We start from the raw sequence: 23,352 nt of genomic DNA, 5'->3' as shown, positions 1-23,352 counted from the left end.
TGAACTTTGAAGAGTTAAATTTGGATTTGGTTTCCTCTACGTTCGGTATTAAAAAGCTGTCATGTTGATTAAAAACTATGATTTTATCATAAAAACATAAAATTCGGTAAGTTTTTGGATATCAAGTACAATGTGCACCGCATATAGTTAAAAAGTCTGTAGTTTGATTTTTTGCAATAAAACTCAAAACCTGCACCTCTTACTTATAAGCTGTGAAAGACAATTAACCTAATATTGAACCAATAGATTCGTCTGTTACGAAACTCATGTCGGAAAATTCCACTTGAAATCAGTCTTTGATAACCATTCCAGATTGTTAAAGTGATGGTGCACGTACGCTACATCAAATACTATGCGTCCAATCATACAATGACAAATTCAGTTCAAAAATCAATCCATATCCGTTTAGCAAGGTAGTTTGTGACCACGGTCGTGAGTCAAAGCCACGGTGAAAGTTTAGTGTTCGGAACCAAATTAGGGGTACAGAAGAGAGCTAGGGTAAATTAATAGGTGAGACAATATCGACCAGCAGTATGTAATATCTGAATAGATAAGATGCAGTCCATGCTTATAGCAGTAACCGTGCCCCGTAAGGAGGGGAGACACACCCCTACCTGAGCGGGGTTTACCCCCATGCTCAAGGCGGGGGAGAGACATCACTCTCCGTCCTCAGCTCATCAGTGTCACTCATAACATTCTCCTGAGAGCTGTACATGGGACTGGGAGACCTGGTGGAGAGAGAAGCCCCCTTGAGGAGGGGAGCGGTTCTCTTTGCCTTACTGCTCCTCTCGGACGCACCGTCCCCGTTGGTGTGACTGTGAGATGTCATCCTTTCTAGGGTTCGGTCAAAGAGGTCCTCGTACCTATGCTGGGGGTGGTCGTTTTTAACGGATGGACTTCTGGAGGAGTGTTTGGGGTGCCTGCCCCGGTACTTGTGCACTGATCTGGGCATGCTGCCTGTCTTTGAGTTGTCGCTGTCAGCTGGAGAGGAGAAGGTGAGGGGGAGGGAGTGGTAGGGGTGGAGCTTGTTGGAAACGTACGAGATGTGTGGTTCCTTGGTGTTGAGAAGAGGGTCGTTCAGCATAGCTTGTTGCTTCAGCAGAGCTTCTTTAAGACTCGGCTGACGGTCCATACTACTGGACTTCTGGCTGACTGAGAACCCGTTGGGTCTGTACTCGTGTCCTGGAACCTAATTGGGAAATTTTAGTTCAGACGTTTCAATATGTATCGTCAAGTGGAAAATTATTCTCCTCTACAATTTTGTATTTAGGTATTTAGCAGTTAGTAACTTATCGCTCAGCCAATCTGTGAATTTGCAGTTTAATGACTATTTTAGCGCGACTCATTCTCAACAACTATAATATCGGTCAATATAAGTGGTTATCATATTTTAAAATGCTTATTCTAATTCAGCTGGGCGACGTACCGGGATGAGTTTTTCCTGATCTTGTATGGATGGTACATTTGTGTCGGGGTGCCTCTGTTTCTGAAATAAACGCGTTACATACCAGTTAAACTCAACGTGGCTCAACAAGATCGGGAATTATAAAGTCTGTTAAACACACATTTCACAAGTAAGCAAGGTAAAAAAGAATTGTTATCGAAATTATAGTTTGAACAATGTGAAACTGTTAAAAAGTCCAACCAAACTAAAAGCAAACTATGTTTGCAAGAAATTCTGCCTCTGGAAAAAAACCTACAATTATGATTGATTACCTGGCCGTGTCCGATACTGATGGGTAGAAACTGGAAAGACAGGTCCTCGGATTTGATAGATTTAGGTTTAGCGTCACATTCCACAGCAGACGGCAGGTAGGATGTAATATCCCCCCTCTCTTCTGACTTTGGGCTCTTGGAACCACCGTCGTTATCTTTTAGTATCTGGTATTCTGGTCTCTTCCATATGTAAACCAGTCTGTACTTTAGCGCGTTCAAGAACGTCTGGAGTAAGGATTTAGTTACCGTCATTTTCTTAGTGTTTACTGGCGCATTTATCTTTTCATTATCGACATAATCGGTGTTTACCGCAACTTCCGTCGCCGTCTTATCGATAAGTAAAATTCCCACTTTTAATAGACAGACCGGAGTAAGATAATTTGCTCACCGTTTTAAATCTCTTGACATCCATAATACTCTCATACAATATCTCCCCAATGAGGATGACTCCAGACACTGCTATAACCACAAAGAAAGTGTAACACAGCCCGTAGATATTAGCCAGGTTTAAGGAAGACGAGGAGGATTTCTTCCCTTTCTGAGCACAATCTCCCTTACTCCACTTTTTCCACAAAGCGTCTAGCTCATTCCTGCCACTCAGGTTCAGCAGAGCAGAGTTAAATGTTTCTAGGTAGGGCGACTGGGGTGGGAACCCAAACGCGTACCTGCAGGATTGGCAAATTAGAACGTGGAATTTTATTTTAAGCTATAAAATTGTAAACCGTGTTATTACTGACCAAGGCTAGGGGATTATAATAGTTGTTCTTAAGAATAGTAATTTCGAATTCGAATGATATAAATCAGTATGGACGTGGAAAATTGGAGTTTAGTGTAGATTCTAGTCACGTGTATGTAGTACTAGTACTATAATTACTTTTAAAAGTTAACGTACCCGAAAGAGAAGAGCCGTTCGCCAATAATCTGCAGGTTACAAGGCTGAGTGTTCGCCTCGAACGCTACAATCGCGCCACCGTAGAAAAATATATATTCCTCGTTCCTGGCTTTCTCGAATCCTTCTTCTACCGAGTTGACTGTTTGCTGATATGAGAAATCTTTATAAGGGGATCTTTAAAGATATTTTGTATTTGTTTAGATGCTAAGATTTTATTTGTTTTCAGGAGAAGACGCTGCTGTCGCGAATATGCTCCTATGCAGATTCGACAGAAATAAAAAGATGACTGATGATGTTGTCTCCTCAACACCTAACCCATCTCTCAAATCAAGGTACCATGATTGTTTTTATTTAACTTACTTTATTCCATATAATATTTTCAATGTTTGTGTTGAGCAGTGAACAGTGGCAATTTAACCAATCGTATAAAAGATGAACCGTTATGAGACTACGTCAACTTACCATCTTCTTGTAGACCTCGACCAGATCAGGGGCTTTAGCAGCTTGTAGGAGGATCTGGGCGTTTGTTCCGTTAACCGTCCCCCACTTCACCTTGTCCTGACTAATCAAGTCAACTATTGAGTTTATACCGTTCTCCATCCGTGTCACTGTCAAGAAGGCTGCCAAATTGGCAGTGTACATAGCCGTTACGATGAGGATCATGAACCACCACATTGCTAGAATAACTCTGCCTGACATGTTACGTGGTACTCCCTCGACTGGTCCTATGCTGAACAAACAGGCCGCTATCATCCACAGAGAGTTCCCCACATTCATCAATTCTGAAAATAATTGTAGTTGATGATAGAGTTTTCTCCGAAATAATGATCTATTCATATTTCATACTTAGAATACCTTAGTCTTTCCGAACAGAAATCGAAATGGATGTATATAATCTATATAAATAAGAACAAACAAATTTGGCAGACAGCACTTTTCTGTGCGTCCAAATCCCCTCTTGAATTACAGGCTTTAAATATCGAAATCGTCAAAAAGTAAAACTTCAGCTGTAAAGTGTAAAGTCGGTACCTTCGTTATTCTCGCTAGGATCACAAAGTCTGGTCTCAAACAAACACTCATCTTCCTCGTCACTCCCACTCGGCTCCTTGTTACATCTGAACGCTTCACAGGACTTACAGGAGCACCGCAGAGCTGCGTGCATCCTCCGACCGTAGAACCCGAACGGGGACATATGATCATACAACCAGATCAGGAGAACCATGAGCAGTGCAAACGCGAGGATAGCGTACCTGGGAATAGAGAGCGTTCTCATTTAAGTTTAAAATAGGTCATAAGATCTATGGTTATGAAGGGGAAATTTGTCAAGATACATTCGGTTTTTATTGTAAATAATTATTAAGTTGGATCTACTTAAAATTAAGTACAAAATCTACTTATAATTCCAATCAACATGTTACTGCAGTACCCCTTTAACTAGCTATAGACTTATAATGCTGGAGAGAAGAACAACTTTCTCTAATCATTCACAAGCACGCCTCCAACCAGCTTATTGTTCTTCAACATACCTCCAACCAGCTTGTTGGTTCTTCAACCCCACCTCTTCAAGTACCACAAGCATTGTTTGGGTGGCATCATCGAAATGAGTGTCGCTGTATTGGGCGTGAATCACCAGGTATTGTTTGAGAATGTTACACAAAATTTATGGATTGTACACTCATGGAGGCCGGCTCCCACCTTCTTGTCACTTATAATTCTACTCTCCGCTCACGTTGTTGGAGATTACAACACCAGAATGAGTCTCTCTATATTGTATACAAACTAATAGTGCTAAGATTGTATACGTTTAACTAAGCACAACTCCTCGCCCGTCAACCAATCTAAATTATAAAATAACTTTTCCAATTTAACTAAGATGGTTAGGGATGCAACATCTTCAAAAATAACCAATTATTCACCATTTTCTGCTACTGCAAACGTTATGAAAAGCTCGATGTAATTTGATGCATTTAAAGCTGGCTGCATGAGTACTACATTAAATCGCAAAACTCTAAGCCCTAATTTTCAAGCAATAGCAGACAGAATTTACGTTCCAAGAACAGGAGAAAAAATATAGCCTGAATACCATACGACAGAGGCGGCCCAGGGGATAGTGTCAGTGACACGCTTGTAGTTGGCATGCCAGTGAGCCACATGTTACAGAGGATTCCTTCCTAACAAGAACAGGACCACGATCGCGGGCAGTGTCCAGATAGTCCGACCCCTGTTCGCGAACAACTGTTCGCGAACAGGAGTCGGGCTATCTGGATACTGCCCGATCGCGAACATTCCTCAGCAAGTTATCAGCAAGTTAACAAACATCTAGACTTAGGTTGTCACGTGATTATCTCTTAAATCTTATGAAACTGACAGCGAAAAATGATGAGCTGTGAAGCCTGGAGTGTCAGTGATGAGTACTGGAGTAGCCAAAACCATTTCTTATTCGCTATGGTCATTTCAATATTTCTTAAACATTGTGAAGCTGGAATACGCAATTATTTGAAGTTCAATTCCAGCTTGTACACACACGATCAGAGTTATTCGTGTTAACTTGTCGCGTATCGGCATTGTTCGTCTAGCTTATTGTTTGGATTGTGTAGCGGCATTGTTTCCGGAACAACTTGGAAAGGGGTCAGTTTAGACTGTAGTTGTAACTTCATCGGGAGATATTTTACCTTACAGTTATCAGAGTTTCAGTTCAAGTTAACAACATCTGTTCGCATGATCGTTAATCTTGAGAACAACATCTGTTTGCCTGATCGTTACTCTTGAGGATACTTCAGTTCGTGATTTAACTTTATCCTTTTTTTCTTTCTTTATTTTATTTCCAATACCTTAGCAACTCATACTAGATACAAGATACATCCAAACAGCTTGTTGTACCACAAGCATTGTTTGGGTGGCATCATCGAAATGAGTGTCGCTCTATTAGGCGTGAATCACCAGGAATTGTTTGAGAATTCTACACAAAACCAAATTTAACTCAACACTACTAATAAGGTTATGTTACCTTGACAACACTAAGCTTTAATATTACTTAAATAACCCGTCAAAGAAATATTCTCTGGAACGATTGATAACTACAAGTGGAAAACTAACCCATATGTTTTGATAGATGAAAGCAACCGTCTTTTTCATGTTGGTGGTTGTTGGGCTGGGAGTGGTAGCTGGCGGAAAGAAAGAGAAGATTTCTTGTAAAAGACTCACATCTCTTTTTCAGTTTAAATGCTTGAAGAAGGGGTATGTGACAAAAATTAAAGGATGGGAAAAATGCACCTACGAGGAGAAGGTTTTGCCACCCCGGATCCTAAATAAGTGTGCTGAAGTCGAGGAACAAGTCAGCAGTTGCCTTCCTTTCTGTAGGAACCAACCGACAGATCTTTCTTTTACTGAAGCAACTGAGCCACCCAAGACAACGTCTCAGCCACCGAAGACGTGCACGAAGCCGCAAATCGAAACTTGCACGAAATACAATAGACTCTTTCCCGGAGCAGTACTTCCAGGAGGCACCTATACATCGCTTCCTAGCCTATCAGCCTGTGTGAAATTCTGTCGAGTACTGAAAAAATGCAGGGCTATAGTCTTCTTTCCCAAGCTTAGCAAATGTTATGTTAAGAGCGATGCTTACAAGCCTGTGTCCCCCATCCCCAGGAGTTATGGACCAATTAACCCTTCCTCCATTGAAATGTCCTGTCTCGAGGCTGAGTGCTTGGAGGACTTCGTTCCAAAAGCATAGATAAAAAACTGACTTTCTTCCACTTCATACATATTTCATAGCAGGTTTTAGAATATATATATGATGATCTCATTTTGTCTTTTTAAGTGAAGTTTTCATCTTTTAAAAAATGTTCAGTACCATTCTTGCAAAATAGTATCCGTCAAAATTAATCTTGTTGAATTGATGTACAGTAGCTAGTATGAACAATAATAGCAACTCTTGTCTTATTACCAAATTGGGTGGATTTCTATATTTTCGGCATTTCTCTGTCTAGCAATAAGTAAAACGTCTGTTGTGAATCTGGTCAGTCGTAAATTTGTAACATTAGGTACTTCATTTCTTAGTTACCATCACTCTTGCAGTTGAGTGAAGGCTTGATTTTTGTATACCATTCGTGCTAATCGTAGTTATTTTTTTACTCTGAATTGCAATTTTCGCAATAAGCTAGTGGTCATTAATGAAATTTGTTGAATTTTTAAAAAAACTGATTTCAACATATAATTTACTAACCAATATTCTCCAATAGATGAGAACCACAGTATTCCTGCTGTTCATTATTGCGCTGGGTGTAGTAGCCTGTGGCAAGAACAAAGAGGCTGGCAGCAAGAAAGAGAAGGCTGGCGGAAAGAAAGAAAAGGCTGGCGGAAAGAAAGAGCAAGATGCTTGTAAACGGCCCTCATCTTCTTTTAGAAGGAAGTGTTTGAAGGGAGGCTACGTTCCAACTGATCTGTCTGAGGCAATGCTTGAAGGATGTACCATAAAGGCAAAGACAATGGCTAAACGGACCGCAAAGAAATGTGCTCAACTCGAGAAAGATGTCAGCAGTTGCCCTCCTGTTTGTTTGAATATACCTGATGTGACGGAACCCTATTCTACAGAACCACCTAAGGTTACTAAGCCGGCTAAAGAAGTTACTCTGCCACCTAAAGTGGTAACTGAGCCACCTAAAGTGGTAACTGAGCCACCTAAAGAGGTAACTGAGCCACCTAAAGTGGTAACTGAGCCACCTAAAGTGGTAACTGCAGCACCTACTCTGCCACCTAAAGAGGTAACTGAGCCACCTAAAGTGGTAACTGAGCCACCTAAAGTGGTAACTGCAGCACCTACTGAGCCACCAAAGATTTGCACAAAGCCGACCGTCAACTCTTGCACCTACCCCAACAAGGTCCTTGGCGGGGCTCAGCTGTCACCAGGCTACTATAACACTCTCGCTAACTTCCAGGCCTGTGTGACCAAATGTAAAGGACTGGCACTGTGCAGGGCTATAGTTTTCATGCCCAAGATTAACAGATGCTATGTTAAGAGTGGTGCGTACCTCGCTGCGGCTCCCGATACTCTGGGAAGAAACCCTTCCTCCTTGGAAATGTCCTGTCTTGAGGCTGAGTGCATGGAGGACTTCGTTCCAAAAGCATAGATAAAAAACTGACTTTCTTCCACTTCATACATATTCCATAGCAGGTTTTAGAATATATATATATAATGATCTCATTTTGTCTTTTTAAGTGAAGTTTTCAACTTGAAAAAAATGTTCAGTCCCGTTCTTGCGAAATAAATCGGTTAAAATTGATTATGTTGAATTGATGTACAGTAGCTAGTTTGATCAATAAAAGCAATTCTTGTCTTATTACCAAATTGGGTGGATTTCTATATTTTCGGCATTTCTCTGTCTAGCAATAAAATAAAACGTCTGTTTTTGTTTTGCCGTCGTACATTAAAAACTGCAATCGTTTAGAATTCGTGGTCATGGTCATCGTAATATAAACTCTCCAAAATTTATTATAAAATTAAACCCGCTTTGCCTTGCTCAACATCCAAAACAGTAAAACTTAGGATAAAACTTGGCGTTCATACAAAAGCCAAGCTGGTTTACTGTGTCCGGACAATGTTCCTTTCTGAAGTTTAACAATCGATCTAATAATATTGTCGAAAACAGTTTACCAAGGTTGCTCCCTATTGCAATGGCCCTGTTATTATCAGGGTCGTAAATACAACCTTTTTTATGGAGTGGGCTCACGATCGTAGTGTTCCATGGATAGACGCCAAGGTCCAAGCAACCATTAAAGAGCTTAACCAACACTGAGAGAGCGCAGTGGTTCTGGACAGCGGACTTCAGCTGCTCATTGAGTAAACAATCTAGTCCAACCGCCTTACCGTTCTTTAAGTGTTTCCACTGCTTGAACAACCTCTTTTGATGATATATCATCGTTAAGTATGCTCAGTATTTGTTCATTTGCCCGATTCACTGATCTACTCTGTGGGAAGTATGACTGCATAATAATTACAGTACATAGACGTGCTTGCGATGATGTGAACCCCTTGGCACTGAATCAAGCAAGATTCACATCATCGCAAACAAATTGTAATTTAATCTAAATTTATCACAGATCATAGTAACAGACTGAAGTGTAGCACAGTTTACCTACCATACTATAAGTTATAACTTGATGCAAGCTAGTAAGGTATCTTGATTCTTGATGCAAGCAAACTACAGTTTCACAAAAGGAGTCGTTCAAAATGAGTCGTATCAGAAGTCGTTCAAACAACTGTTCGCGAACAGGAGTCGGGCTATCTGGATACTGCCCGATCGCGAACATTCCTCAGCAAGTTATCAGCAAGTTAACAAACATCTAGACTTAGGTTGCCACGTGATGATCTCATGAAAGTTGAAACTGACAGCGAAAATGATGAGCTGTGAAGCCTGGAGTGTCAGTGATGAGTACTGGAGTAGCCAAAACCATTTCTTAATCGCTATGGTCATTTTAATATTTCTTAAAAATTATGAAGCTGGAATACGCAATTATTTGAAGTACAATTCCAGCTTGTACACACACGATCAGAGTTGTTCGTGTTAACTTGTCGCGTATCGGCATTGTTCGTCCAATACCTTAGAAACTCATACTATATACAAGATATATCCAAACAGCTTGTTGTACCACAATCATTGTTAGGGTGGCATCATTGAAATGAGTGTCGCTCTATTAGGCGTGAATCACCAGGAATTGTTTGAGAATGTTACCCAAAACCACATTTAACTCATATATAAGGTTATGTTACCTTGAAAACACTAAGATTCAGTATTACCTTACAAGACATATTTATGGCGGCCTAATTTGCGACGACCGAAATTTTGGCGGTCCGAAAATATGGCGAAATTGAACAAAAACCGTCAAATTTCGGACGTCACAGAAAATAAGGGTATTTTTCATCATTTTTTGTGACAGTAAGCAGTGAGGAAATTTCTGAAATTCGGTAAAATCTTGTAGGTTTACAACCTACCAGGACGAGTTGGACTCGTCGACGGTCCAATATATGGAACAGATATTTTACGAGTATCACCCGTTAAGTAAAATCATGTTCAAACTTAGTCTGTATTAAGACTGTAAGACTTTCATGTTAGCACATACATGTATTTTAATGCAAATTTAAACTGTATTGCTTGACATTCAATTCGTCATTGGTGTGGTGATAATTTGTCCCAAGATGCCAGAATTTATTTATTTATTTTACTTGATATTACTTTTTAGAAACAAAATAAAGCAGTGAAGGCACAGTCATTGAAATAAGTTAAAAGATAATGCGACGGATTCTATTACGACGACCGAAATTTTGGCGGTCCGAAAATATGGCGAAATTTTCGGAAAACCGCCACATTTCGTACGTTATAAATATGTCTTTTAAGGTACTTAAATAACCCGTCAAAAAATAGAGTGTCTAAAACAATTGATAACTACAAGTGGAATACTAACCCATATGTTTTGATAGATGAAAGCCACCGTCTTTTTCATGTTGGTGGTTGTTGGGCTGGGAGTGGTAGCTGGCGAAAAGAAAGAGAAGATTTCTTGTAAAAGACTTACATCTCTTTTTCAGTTTAAATGCTTGAAGAAGGGGTATGTGACAAAAATTAAAGGATGGGAAAAATGCACCTACGAGGAGAAGGTATTGCCACCCCGGATCCTTAATAAGTGTGCTGAAGTTGAGGAACAAGTCAGCAGTTGTCTTCCTTTTTGTAGGAACCAACTGACAGATCTTTCTTTTACTGAAGCAACTGAGCCACCCAAGATAACGTCTCAGCCACCGAAGACGTGCACGAAGCCGCAAATCGAAACTTGCACGAAATACGATAGACTCTTTCCCGGAGCAGTACTTCCAGGAGGCACCTATACATCGCTTCCTAGCCTATCAGCCTGTGTGAAATTCTGTCGAGTAATGAAAAAATGCAGGGCTATAGTCTTCTTTCCCAAGCTTAGCAAATGTTATGTTAAGAGCGATGCTTACAAGCCTGTGTCCCCGATCCCCAAGAATTATGGACCAATTAACCCTTCCTCCGTTGAAATGTCCTGTCTTGAGGCTGAGTGCTTGGAGGACTTCGTTCCAAAAGCATAGATAAAAAACTGACTTTCTTCCACTTCATACATATTTCATAGCAGGTTTTAGAATATATATATATATATATGTTAAGAGCGAAAAAGACAAAATGAGATCATCATATATATATATATGATGATCTCATTTTGTCTTTTTAAGTGAAGTTTTCAACTTTTTAAAACATTTTCAGTCCCGTTGTTATTTACTCGTTTTAGCAGTTTTATTACTAGATATTAAACAGTATTTTAGCGTAGTATTTTAGGGAATTTATTAGTGTACGACACCTGTCCACACTGTCTCATGGAAGAGGAGACAATGAACCACTTTATTGGTCAGTGCCCGAAATGGTCTTACCAGCGAGGAGGATACTTTGACTCCTTCTACCTCAGTGTGACAGATATAGTGGACAAGTTCTCATTACCAAGGATCATCGGCTTCATACAAGCAACAAAACGTTTTACCAAATGTGGAGAGGACAAGGCTTAACCTTGCTTTCTTCACAGATTAACTTTACCGGGGTGAGCACAGGGCTTCAATGCTCTATCTTTTAGTGGTTTTGATCTATTCCTTAGTAGTAAAGACCACTGCCCCCTACGAAGAAGAAGAGAGTGTACGACATATAGTACAGCAGGGTAGTGCAGAGAGTTCAGTTTAACACCTCTGTTTTGGGGAGCAGAGAGTTCATTTTAACACCTCTGTTTTTGTTACAAGGAAGATTGTTTAAGAATTGGTTAGAGATTGCTAGAGAGAGTGCATCGAACAACATCAACATGTCTTCTACAATCACCTTCATTCCTGGACGCACTACTGGTTTAAGAAACGTTATCCACGACGGATACCGCTACTGCCTGGATAAGAAGCGCGACGACAAGATCAAATGGCGATGCACTGATAAGACCTGCTCCGGACGCCTAAATCTGACGAACGACACTACTGACACTGTACGAACGTACCTGGGTCGGAACAAAAACTTCCTCTGATCTCTCCTCTACACCCACTGGATCTGGAATCAATGCGATGCTCTCATGGCCGGACTCCCCAGAAGTTTTATTGAATGTGTAAAGTTTTTTGTCGCACTTAAGTTCGTGTCGCACTACAGTCCAGGTAGCGTACTGTAGTGCGACAGTGTCGGCCTTGAAAATTCTTTGTCGCACTACGGTACGTGTCGCACTACGGTCCAGGGAGCGTACTCTAATGCGACAGTGTCGATCTTGAAGGTTTCGCACTAGTGTACGTGTCGCACTACAGTACGGGAACCCAGAGAGTTCAGTCTAACATCTCTGTTTTGGTTATCAGAGGGTGAATTTTAACACATCTGTTTTGGTTACAAAGAGGATAGTTTAGGAATTGTTTAGAGCAGAGAGTTTTGGGGAGCAGAGAGTTGATTTTAACATCTCTGTTTTGGTTATCAGAGGGTGCATTTTAACACCTCTGTTCTGGTTACAAAGAGGATAGTTAAGGAATTGTTTAGAGCAGAGAGGTTTGGGGAGCAGAGAGTTCATTTTAACATCTCTGGTTTGGTTATCAGAGGGTGCATTTTAACACCTCTGTTTTGGTTACTAGGAGGATAGTTTGGGAATTGTTTAAAGATTGCTAGAACGAGTGGGAGATTGTTTATACTATCTGGGGATATTTAAGAGTGGGCTTGATGGATGGCAGGACACTTTTTGGTTTGAATACAGCAGACGTTTACAGTCAATGTTTACAGTTAAAGACCTATGATATTTGAATTATTGAGATATTATATTGAGGAACATTGAGACATTGTATTTACAATTCTTAACCGTTTATTCAATTTGAAGTACTTTCCCTTTACTTGTCACCTTCCTGAACCAAATTGTAAAGAAAAGAGCCTTTTATCACCGTTCTTGCGAAATAATATCCGTCAAAATTAATCTTGTTGAATTGATGTACAGTAGCTAGCATGAACAATAATAGCAACTCTTGTCTTATTACCAAATCGGGTGGATTTCTATATTTTCGGCATTTCTCTGTCTAGCAATAAAATAAAAAGTCTGTTGTGAATCTGGTCAGTCGTAAATTTGTAACATTAGGTACTTCATTTCTTAGTTACCATCACTCTTGCAGTTGAGTGAAGGCTTGATTTTTGTATACCATTCGTGCTAATCGTTATTTTTTACTCTGAATTGCAATTTACCAATAATAAATATAAGCGTGTGATCATTAATGAAATATGTTGAAATTTTTTTTGAAACTGATTACAACATATAATTTGCTAACCAATATTCTCCAATAGATGAGAACCACAGTATTCCTGCTGTTCATTATTGCGCTGGGTGGAGTAGCCTGCGGAAAGAAAGAGAAGGCTGGCGGAAAGAAAGAGCAAGATGCTTGTAAAAAGCCCTCATCTTCTTTTATAAAGAAGTGTTTGGAGGAAGGTTACGTTCCAACTGATCTGTCTGAGGCAATGCTTGAAGGATGCACCATCGAGGCAAAGACAATGGCTAAACGGGCCGCAAAGAAGTGTGCTCAACTCGAGAAAGATGTCAGCAGTTGCCCTCCTCTTTGTTTGAATAAACCTGATGAGCAAGATGCTTGTAAAAAGCCCTCATCTTCTTTTATAAAGAAGTGTTTGGAGGAAGGTTACGTTCCAACTGATCTGTCTGAGGCAATGCTTGAAGGATGCACCATCGAGGCAAAGACAATGGCTAAACGGGCCGCAAAGAAGTGTGCTCAACTCGAGAAAGATGTCAGCAGTTGCCCTCCTCTTTGTTTGAATAAACCTGATGAGCAAGATGCTTGTAAAAAGCCCTCATCTTCTTTTATAAAGAAGTGTTTGGAGGAAGGTTACGTTCCAACTGATCTGTCTGAGGCAATGCTTGAAGGATGCACCATCGAGGCAAAGACAATGGATAAACGGACCGCAAAGAAGTGTGCTAAACTCGAGAAAGATGTCAGCAGTTGCCCTCCTCTTTGTGAGGCACCTAAAGAAGTAACTGAGCCACCCAAAGTGGTAACTGAGCCACCTAAAGTAGTAACTGAGCCACCTAAAGAAGTAACTGAGCCACCTAAAGAAGTAACTGAGCCACCCAAAGTGGTAACTGAGCCACCTAAAGTGGTAACTGAGCCACCTAAAGAAGTAACTGAGCCACCTAAAGTGGTGACTGAGCCACCTAAAGAAGTAACTGAGCCACCTCAAGTGGTAACTGAGCCACCTAAAGTGGTAACTGAGCCACCTAAAGAAGTAACTGAGCCAGCTAAAGTGGTAACTGAGCCACCTAAAGTGGTAACTGCAGCACCTACTGAACCACCAAAGATTTGCACAAAGCCGACCGTCAACTCTTGCAGGTACTTCAACAAGGTCCTTCCCGGGGCTCAGCTGTCACCAGGCTACTATAACAGTCTCGCTAACTTCCAGGCCTGTGTGACCAAATGTGAAGGACTGGAACTGTGCAGGGCTATAGTCTTCATTCCCAATATTAACAGATGCTATGTTAAGGGTGATGCGTACCTCCCTGTGGCTCCCGAAACTAGGGACAGAAACCCTTCCTCCTTGGAAATGTCCTGTCTTGAGGCTGAGTGCATAGAGGACTTCGTTCCAAAAGCTTAGATAAAAAACTGATTTTCTTCCACTTCATATACTTATTTCATAGCAGGTTTTAGAATATATACATATATATATAATGATCTCATTTTGTTTTTTTAGTGAAGTTTTTATATATAAAAAATTTTTCAGTCCCGTTCTTGCGAAATAAAATCGGTTAAAATTGATTATGTTGAATTGATGTACAGTAGCTAGTTTTGACAATAAAAGCAATTCTTGTCTTTTTCTTTTGCCGTCGTACATTAAAAACTGCGATCGTGTAGAATTCGTGGTCATGGTCATCGTAATATTAACTCTCCAAAATTTATTATAAAATTAAACCCGCTTTGCCTTGCTTAACATCCAAAACAGCAAAACTTAGGATATCACTATTTAACTTTTCGGTCTGTATTATAAGTTCACGAGATGGTGTTCTGCAACAAATCTTTCATTAAACTATTACTTACTTTTAAAACCCACTTTCTGTAGAGTATCTCTACGCGGTATTTTCTCTGAATTCTGGGTCTAAACTCTAAAGCATAAAAACTGAAGACTCACCACAAATCGATGTCAAAAGGTTTGGTCCAGAAGAAAGGGTCACTTTTTGATTCCTTTATCTTGGTCGTCATCACAAGCCCAGTATTGATGAATGGCATGGTGAAGTCAATAGCACTTTCTCTGGCTTTGTTCATCGCAAAATTCACTGCACCAACGTCGATTTTCTGAAAAATATCAATGTTAAAATCAATTTTTATCAATTAGAGTAAACTTAGGAGTTGTATTCAATTCTCTGAAATATTTCGCGATATGGGAACAATTGAAGAAGTTAACTTAAACTAATGATTGAAATATAATAATTATTTGCAAGACTGAGCATGCACTCCTGCTCCAGTGTCCACATACCCCTTCAAGCAGCATCTTGATCAGACCGTTCCATGTCCCATTAGCTTCAGGGGAACCAAACTTGTTGTCCTCCGACAACACATAATCATAATCAAATTCCAAGATAGAAGCCAGCAGTTCCACCAATTCTGTGATATTTCATACTTGAAGTCGTTAATCAAAATAACAAAATTGAGATTAAAAAATTAAGCGAGAACTATTATTAGAGTTATGTAGAAATGTATTGCTGGAGTAAGTGTTATATAAGCTGGAGCATGTCAAAAGTGGAGAACCATCTTAGTTTAAAAGGAGTTATAGATTAGTAATAGACTAGTCTAGTACTAGCTGTACCTATGCACAGTCCTGAGTAACAATCTTTGTTCTTGGGATCTTTCGCAGTGCAGTTCATATCGATCATGATGAACGGCGGCTCCTAAAATGTGATCAAGTCGTTAAGAATGCATCGTTATTTTTATTCAAATTAGTATTTCGTTGGCCACAATCATAGCATTTTAACTCAGAAGTACAAAAATGCAGTTTTTTGTTTCTCATCTCCACAGCTCCTCTCCCCACCTGAGTGATACCAAGTCTGAGTCGTGTTCCTTTCAGACTTCTCACTGCGCTCGTTGGGATCTCCTCTGACTGACCGTTCCAAACTATCGTCTCGTTTGCTATCATCACGAGCCCAGTTTCTTTCGTCCACCCTCCGACCTAGCAGGTTGTTCAGTGTTCAGTAGTTTCGAGAAATAGCAGTGCCAAACTGGGGACATTCCTTTCAAAAGGTCTAAGTTTGATACATTAAAGCTGGTTGCTCGCGCTCATTCATATTTTAGTCAACAATCTGTTTTCAACAAATAGTACCTTAACAACGTCCTTGCTTCTGAAGTTTACCAGATCGTACATTTTCTTCACAGGACCACCTTGAGGATCAAATTGTATCTCCCCCGTTAGCCCCTCGAACTTTTGCAGCTGAAACAATCTGTATTTAAACATTCTGGATGGCTCGGAGCTCCATGATAACTTGATGATTCAATTTACGTCGTAATTTTCATTTTCCTGCAGAAAAGTAAACAAAAAACACTTGGCACAATACCACCAACCTTCAGCATGCTGTTTTTAATCATAGTCCCGTTCTTGAAGCTCCTGACAGGAGTGGACCAGTAATCCACATCAGGAGGGAGCACTTTAAGGTTACTCTGGTAGATTACATGGTCCAGAGCGTGTGCTATCACCCACACACTGTCGTACGTCAGACTGGCTCGACTCTGTGAGTTAGTGACCAGTTAGTGACTAGTCAGTAACCATTTAGTGACCATTTAGTGACCAGTTAATTATCTGTAAGTGATTATCATGTTATGGTTATGACCCCAATAATTAGGTTTACAGATTAATAACATGAAAAAACATAATGCGACATGATTCACGTTTATTGATTAATGATTTGGTTGATTTCAGATTTGTTGTTTGTACCGTATAGTGGGTAATAATATTACTTGACCATTGTGTGACAGCCGATAAAGCGTTTACGTCAATGTTTTATATCATAAGTCTAGACTAGTGCATTCTACACACCGTGTGTAGTGTAGTGTACGTTACACTGTAACACACTACATATTATTACATACCACATGACGTTTACAATTTATATTTTGGGGTATGTATGTACAACTACAGCAACTACAGCAACTACTATATATACTATAGACTCACTGCCCTCTCGGTGTGTGATTATTCAATGATTTCTTGGTATGTGATTATCTGTAAATTATAGATATCCTATTTTACTGTGGTATGTGACTATTATGTGATCAGTATGTGACTACTATGTGACTTTTATGTGATCAGTATGTGACTATTATGTGATCAGTATGTAATCAGTATGTGACTATTATGTTATCAGTATGTGATCAGTATGTGACTATTATGGGGTCATTATGTGACCATTATTTGGTTAGTATGTGACTATTATGGGGTCATTATGTGACTATTATTTGGTTAGTATGTGACTATTATGTGGTCATTATGTGACTATTATGTGGTCAGTATGTGACTATTATGTGGTCAGTATGTGACTATTATGGGATCAGTATGCCTCACCTGAAGCTGCAAACTTTTGGTCTCCGTACCCCACTTAGATATAGCCCAGGATCCGTTACTTTCAACTGAGAAACACTGTGTTAATCATTGTTATTTAATTGGTTAATTGTAGATAATTGGTTAATTGTAGATAATTAATTATATATTGTACACAACAGAGGATAAAGTGTTATTGAAATCCGAAATAAGACGCTAAAACACATGGAATACTATGATTGAAGCACATCGACCTGGGCTAGCATACTTAACACAATGAAACGATTAGTATTGTGAGACTTCATGGTAACATCATGGTAACTTCATGGTAACTTCATGGTAACTCCATAGTAACTTCATGGTAACTTCATGGTAACTTCATGGTAACTTCATGGTAACTTCATAGTAACTTCATAGTAACTTCATGGTAACTTCATGATAACTTCATATTACACATCCAGGGTAACATTGAAGAATTATCTCTGTTCCCACAGCGGAGCTGAACAATCAAAACAGATCGGCCAAGCCTTACAAAAACATGTAGCACAGTTCATAGCACACACACATTAAAACAATAAACCAGTCGGAGACACCCTTTAACTGTGATCCACAACTTTCAAAATCGATCTTGCATTTGCAACGTTTATGAAAAACTAGAAATGCAACTGCTTTTCATTGCGCAGTTGCATACATTAATTGCTAGTTGTTGGTCACAAACGACATACTTGATTTCTTTTTTTCTTGATCAGGGCGATCAACTACATCCTTCTCTGAGTGCAAAATTTCCATAATGTTTTCAACTCTTTCAATTAAATAGAACTCGTTATTAAACAACCATTCGACGCAACATTCTAGTATTAGAATAATCGGAAGATTATTCTAATACTAGAATGTTGATCGGGCACTACAATCCTTTATTTTTACCGAGCATATTTAATGTGATGAAACAGAGTTTGTCACAAAAGAATCAATCTATGGCATTAAAATATCTTTCAAATTATCTTAAAATGCAAATTTTCGAAAATGTTATTCCATCCCTCGTGTGCAGATCTTGTGGTAAGTTGTAAGTTATTATCACTATTTTATCTTTTTATGAACTGTGTAATTAATCAAAACTGCTGTCTCCTCTTTTCAGCACTGCTGGGCACTCGTGGTTATATAATTAAAAGGTGGACATTGAACAATGACAAGGCAATTGTTAACGAGTCGTTTAACAACTTATTAACAATGACTAATGAGTTCTGACACGAAATATTCCAGATGTCAGCCACCTTAGACTTATAATCTGTACTGACTACTAGAATTCAAGTATATTATAGTTATACACGTGATGTTTACACGTGATGTATTATACACGTGATGTATACACGTGATGTATACACGTAATGTATACACGTGATGTATATTGTATACACGTGATGTATACACGTGATGTATACACGTGATGTATACACGTGATGTATACACGTGATGTATACACGTGATGTATACACGTGATGTATACACGTGATGTATACACGTGATGTATACACGTGATGTATACACGTGATGTATACACGTGATGTATACACGTGATGTATACACGTGATGTATACACGTGATGTATACACGTGATGTATACACGTGATGTATACACGTGATGTATACACGTGATGTACACACGTGATGTACACACGTGATGTATACACGTGATGTATACACGTGATGTATACACGTGATGTATACACGTGATGTATACACAAGATGTATACACGTGATGTATACACGTGATGTACACACGTGATGTACACACGTGATGTACACACGTGATGTATACACGTGATGTATACACGTGATGTATACACGTGATGTATACACGTGATGTATACACGTGATGTATACATGTGATGTATACACGTGATGTATACACGTGATGTATACACGTGATGTATACACGTGATGTATGTCCCTCACCTCCCGTGGAATCAGTGTGCCAGTTAGCGAGAAACTCGTCACGTTTACTGCTGGCTGACATGCTCGACATAAACCCGATCATCCCCTGAGTGAAGCCGTCAAACGTGTTTGTAGTCCCGTTCAGTAGGTTCGCCTGTAATGTCGTATTGTAAACTAACAAACTAACATTTTCTAAGAGGTATTAGAATTATTAAATAATCAATCAATTAATTAAGTGATTAAAAATGGTGAAATCATTAAGCTCGCCTTAAATCAGAGCTATGATGCGAGCTGCTTTCGTGTGGATGATTCCTTCATTAGTTCTATCTGTACCTCATTTATTGTCAAATTCATTTATTTTTACTCTCAATGTCATCATTATTTTAATAACTCACCGCATCTTTTATAGTCCCATCAGTAACCACCCACCCGTAGTCCGGCCCGACTAACCCTATAGCTGCAGCCGTACGGAGAACTACCTTAGCGTACCCACTGTGCACGTTCATTATAAAGATACGCGCCTCACTTCGCTTCAGATTCAACATTTGGTTACTGAAATTATAGCTTGGTCAGATAGGGAGTCCACTAGTTAGTTAGTAAACTAAGTATGTTTTAAATCAATCTTGAAACTTGTAACACGTACAAATACTTAAAGTATAATTACTATGATTCCTGGATAGGAAACTTATCAATGAATCGCATTAACGTTGATTAGAGTTCGAATTTGCGATTATCATATTGTTGCGACAAAGGGAAAACTTTCTCTTTGACTATTACCTTTCCTTTAAAGAGTAGGTTTTTCCTTTGTCGCAACAACGTGATAATCACAAATTCGAACATGATTGTTGTTTAAAAATGCTTCAGATGGTCTGTTGACGTTTATAGTAATCTTATGCTTTCGTAAATATTTAAAACAGTAATAGGGTTAAAAATACTACTCCCGTAGCAGAATTTTAAAACGATTTATGAGTAGATAGTTAGAGAAATTCGGAGCTGCTGGACTACTGTATATATTTCTATAGATGCTTACGGAAACGATCACTAACTTTGGCTCATAGCCAAAATATCTTGACCAATTAGCTGACTGTACCCGATCAATTGAATAATATTATGCTAACAAAACTATTCATTAGTTAATAAAATTAAGTTAAAGTGTTTCCTTACCTGACATCAATATTCTCAATGTCATTAGTAAGAGGAATCATCTCGTTAGCCACTATCTTTATCTTCCGCTCGTTGGAATACTTTTGAAATGTCGACAATCCGTTTATACCTGTCAAAATATTTTCAGAAATGTGTTCTTTTTTCTTATATTTCAATGCTCGTTCACATACTCTGCCGTACCCAAAAGAGAAGGGGAGATATTTATAATTTTAGATATTTGCAAGGGAAATTATTCAATACCCTACCTGATTAGGTAACAACTTCAAAAATTAAAATTTAGACTTTTAATAAGCCCTGTAGCTTTCTGCAACCCTAATTCTCCTGAATACATTGTGTGCCAAGGTGCAATCATTTAGATGAGAAACCCTTTACCTCTTCGAAACGGTTTGAACAACCTATCCCCTAACAGGAGATTTATTGTCGCAGCAACAACATGCAAACTTAGCTGCCCACACTCACCGTAACTGTCCATGCTGCTTATCAGCGCCACACTGTTCCAACCCATGTCTTTAGCCAGGTCAAGTAGAGCCAAACTCTGGTGCTCGTCCAAAGGCTGCATGTGTAACAGGAAGTCCGACCACAGAGGATTCCTAAGGAACGGATCTGAGGGATAGGTTGTTTTAATGGCAGATTTTGGAAAGTAATCCAAAAGGAAATAGTTGGTTTATCGTGGTTTTGCGGTTTGCACATTTTGAATCTTTAATCTATCATAAGATAATTTCAGCTCTAAGCTTGGGTTATATCATCAAACTTAGCATCTTTTCGGCGACCATTACCCATACCGTCATCGGTTTACGGTACTGATTGGGTAACAGCTGTACAAACATCGAAATTAGCGGAATTACTCCTCCGCTTGCAATCGGAAGTTAAACTTCCATTGAAGAAACACGTCATTATCTGTTCTCATGTTTCCGTTCAATATTTCTCTCCTCACTGATTTCATTCCATCGCCCACATTCCGTGAGGCCTACAGTTGCGTTTAACCGCGTGTAAGTATAACGGCCACTCGGTGCAGGTATTTCCCTGACTCATGACAGGATAACAGTCCTCTTAGTCGACACAATGTCACCACACACTAGTTCCACATGATAGTTGGTGTAACCAGAACGGAAAGATTGATCAACACCTAACCAAGGGCTCAGAAAGTAGTTACTTTAGTTAAAACCTGTTTATTATTCTATGATTAATATTTCAAAATCTGGTATTTTGTGCCGGCCGTGCCCACCTCCCATCTAATCACTGATGAAATGATGATGTGTCCAGATTTAATTGGTAATTAACTGATTATGTAGCGGTTAGCTAGATGTAAATACAATCAGCAGCAATAATTACACACACAGGCGTGCAATCAACAGTTTGATCTGGTGATTAGTGCGAATTATAATAATTTCCGGACAGTAAAGATGAAACATATCTTATAATTCACAGAATAGTTGGCATAATGCACTTCTATTGAGTTTGTTGGGTATAAAACCTCAGTGTAGGGCGACTGGTGGAGGGAGGGGAAATGGAAATAATGAATATTCTATCACCAACCTGTTGATGTAGGAGTTATCATGGGTATCTCCAGTTCACTCATGATGTATGAAGCTATCTGAGCGTGAGAGGATCTGAAGGGGCCCACTACAGCTGAAACTTCTTTGTTAACCAGGTCCAGCACTGAGTAAGAGGAGAGGTTATTAACACGCTCAGGGTACGTCATACCTCACTGTCGGCCGTCGGGTCCATGTTACATGGACATTTATTAGTGTGGGATTGTAAGATGGTTGTCACTATTCAAGTATACTATTCAAGTATACATGAAAACGAGGTATCTCGAGAGTCGAGGCTACCCATCTTTCATGTCTACATGACAACCATCAATCGTAAGATTCTACACTAGTTTATTTTAAGGTGACTGCGGCTGAAACCACCATTATTAGTTTATCAATTTTATACCAAACGTCACCCAACACTCATCATAATTGTTGGATATTGATTCATATTTCTGAGCATGTAATTAAGCAAACAAAGATCACGAAAGAACATGCAATACATGCAGATCCAGTGTTAGCAAGTTGATCTCACCATTTCTGATGATGTTACTAGGTGAGTCCTCTATGGAGCCCATGTCCACGATAATGGGCGTAAGTTTAGTCTGGGAGAGCAGGGTGATATTCTCGTTGATAACATCTATAGCATATCTGAACGCTTCTATTTCGTCTTTTAGTTCTGTGTATGTTAGGAGTCCTGAGAGAAAGGTTGGAGAAGTGTTAAAAATCTCGAGGGTTCTTTTGTTAAAACGGTTTAAAGTAGTTGTAATTTATTTTAATCCGTTATGGGTGTAGAATTAAGATGGCCACATCATTATTTGTTCTTATTTGATCTGTATATGATTATAGCCATTACATGGGAATAAAGGAAATCATAGTGTTTTGGGGTTATAGAGGAAATCTGTTCAGTTTAACTCCATCATGAATAAGACTGGAAAAGTTGCTATAAGTTAAAGGATTTGGTGATTATTTGTTAGCCACATAGAATATTCGCTGGCCAGTGATTTAGTCTTGTGGGAACATGTGCATGATAGACTGATAGAGCACAGCAAACAATCTATTTTTTATCTGGTGTAGTTCGGACTTGGTTCCGACCTAGTAGCAGTAGTAGTGTTAGTAGTAATAGTAGTAGTAGTGTTTTATCTTTTAGCAGCTTACATAATGGACGATTGACACGTGTCGTACGACGACGTTTTAATGGGATCTTCATCGATCATTACATTTACTCCACATTAAAACGTAATGACACATTAACCAACACTTAACCAACTTAACCAAAACGTACTGAGCTATAAAACATGACAAACTCACATCAAATGATACAAGGCTGACACTGTGAGATGTGTACTGACCTATATTAAGGGTCTGGGGGAAGGAGGAAGTAGGTGTGTAGAGGAAGAAGAGGATAACAACTGTAAGTGCGATATTGCGTCTCCTTTCTAAACCATTATTTATCATTTCTTATACTGAAACGAGCGGGATGGTGTGTCATCAGGTGAAAAATGGGTACAAAATGTTTTGTAAAACGTACGCAATT

The 23,352-nt window shown here is 39.3% G+C and overlaps 2 protein-coding genes across 2 annotated transcripts; one reads left to right on the top strand and one right to left on the bottom strand.

Annotated features, from left to right (window-relative positions):
- Positions 1-62: 62 nt before the first annotated feature.
- Positions 63-23,352, bottom strand: LOC134812053 (glutamate receptor ionotropic, kainate 2-like). The gene is made up of 21 exons (XM_063819239.1): positions 23,168-23,352; positions 22,351-22,512; positions 21,820-21,942; positions 20,743-20,886; positions 20,284-20,392; positions 19,515-19,671; positions 19,141-19,273; positions 17,212-17,276; positions 16,215-16,379; positions 15,976-16,083; positions 15,688-15,825; positions 15,466-15,547; positions 15,136-15,263; positions 14,791-14,954; positions 3,638-3,858; positions 3,071-3,390; positions 2,609-2,754; positions 2,105-2,381; positions 1,717-1,941; positions 1,427-1,486; positions 63-1,189 (listed from the first exon to the last, which is right to left on the bottom strand). The coding sequence occupies exons 1-21, from the start codon at positions 23,271-23,273 to the stop codon at positions 638-640; spliced, it is 3,585 nt and encodes a 1,194-aa protein (XP_063675309.1). The 5' UTR covers positions 23,274-23,352; the 3' UTR covers positions 63-637.
- LOC134812055 (uncharacterized) lies at positions 5,290-7,911 on the top strand. Its single transcript, XM_063819242.1, has 2 exons — positions 5,290-7,338; positions 7,372-7,911. Exons 1-2 carry the CDS (start codon positions 6,850-6,852, stop codon positions 7,735-7,737), a joined length of 855 nt encoding a protein of 284 aa, XP_063675312.1. The 5' UTR covers positions 5,290-6,849; the 3' UTR covers positions 7,738-7,911.

The sequence above is a fragment of the Bolinopsis microptera genome, chromosome 2 (genome assembly GCF_026151205.1).
Source record: "Bolinopsis microptera isolate Bmic1 chromosome 2, MBARI_Bmic_1.0, whole genome shotgun sequence".
In the NCBI taxonomy this organism is placed as follows: Eukaryota; Metazoa; Ctenophora; class Tentaculata; order Lobata; family Bolinopsidae; genus Bolinopsis; species Bolinopsis microptera.
Note: the sequence above shows the minus strand (reverse complement) of the source record. Positions and strands in the feature narration are given on the sequence as shown.

Coding starts and splice junctions, on each gene's coding strand:
- LOC134812055 (XM_063819242.1), top strand. CDS start 6,850: ATGAGAACCACAGTATTCCTGCTGTTCATTATTGCGCTGGGTGTAGTA. Junction 7,339..7,371: donor TAACTGAGCCACCTAAAGTG/GTAACTGCAGCA, acceptor CCACCTAAAGAG/GTAACTGAGCCACCTAAAGT.
- LOC134812053 (XM_063819239.1), bottom strand. CDS start 23,273: ATGATAAATAATGGTTTAGAAAGGAGACGCAATATCGCACTTACAGTT. Junction 15,264..15,465: donor TTACTCAGGACTGTGCATAG/GTACAGCTAGTA, acceptor GAAATATCACAG/AATTGGTGGAACTGCTGGCT. Junction 1,487..1,716: donor TCAGTATCGGACACGGCCAG/GTAATCAATCAT, acceptor CGTTTATTTCAG/AAACAGAGGCACCCCGACAC.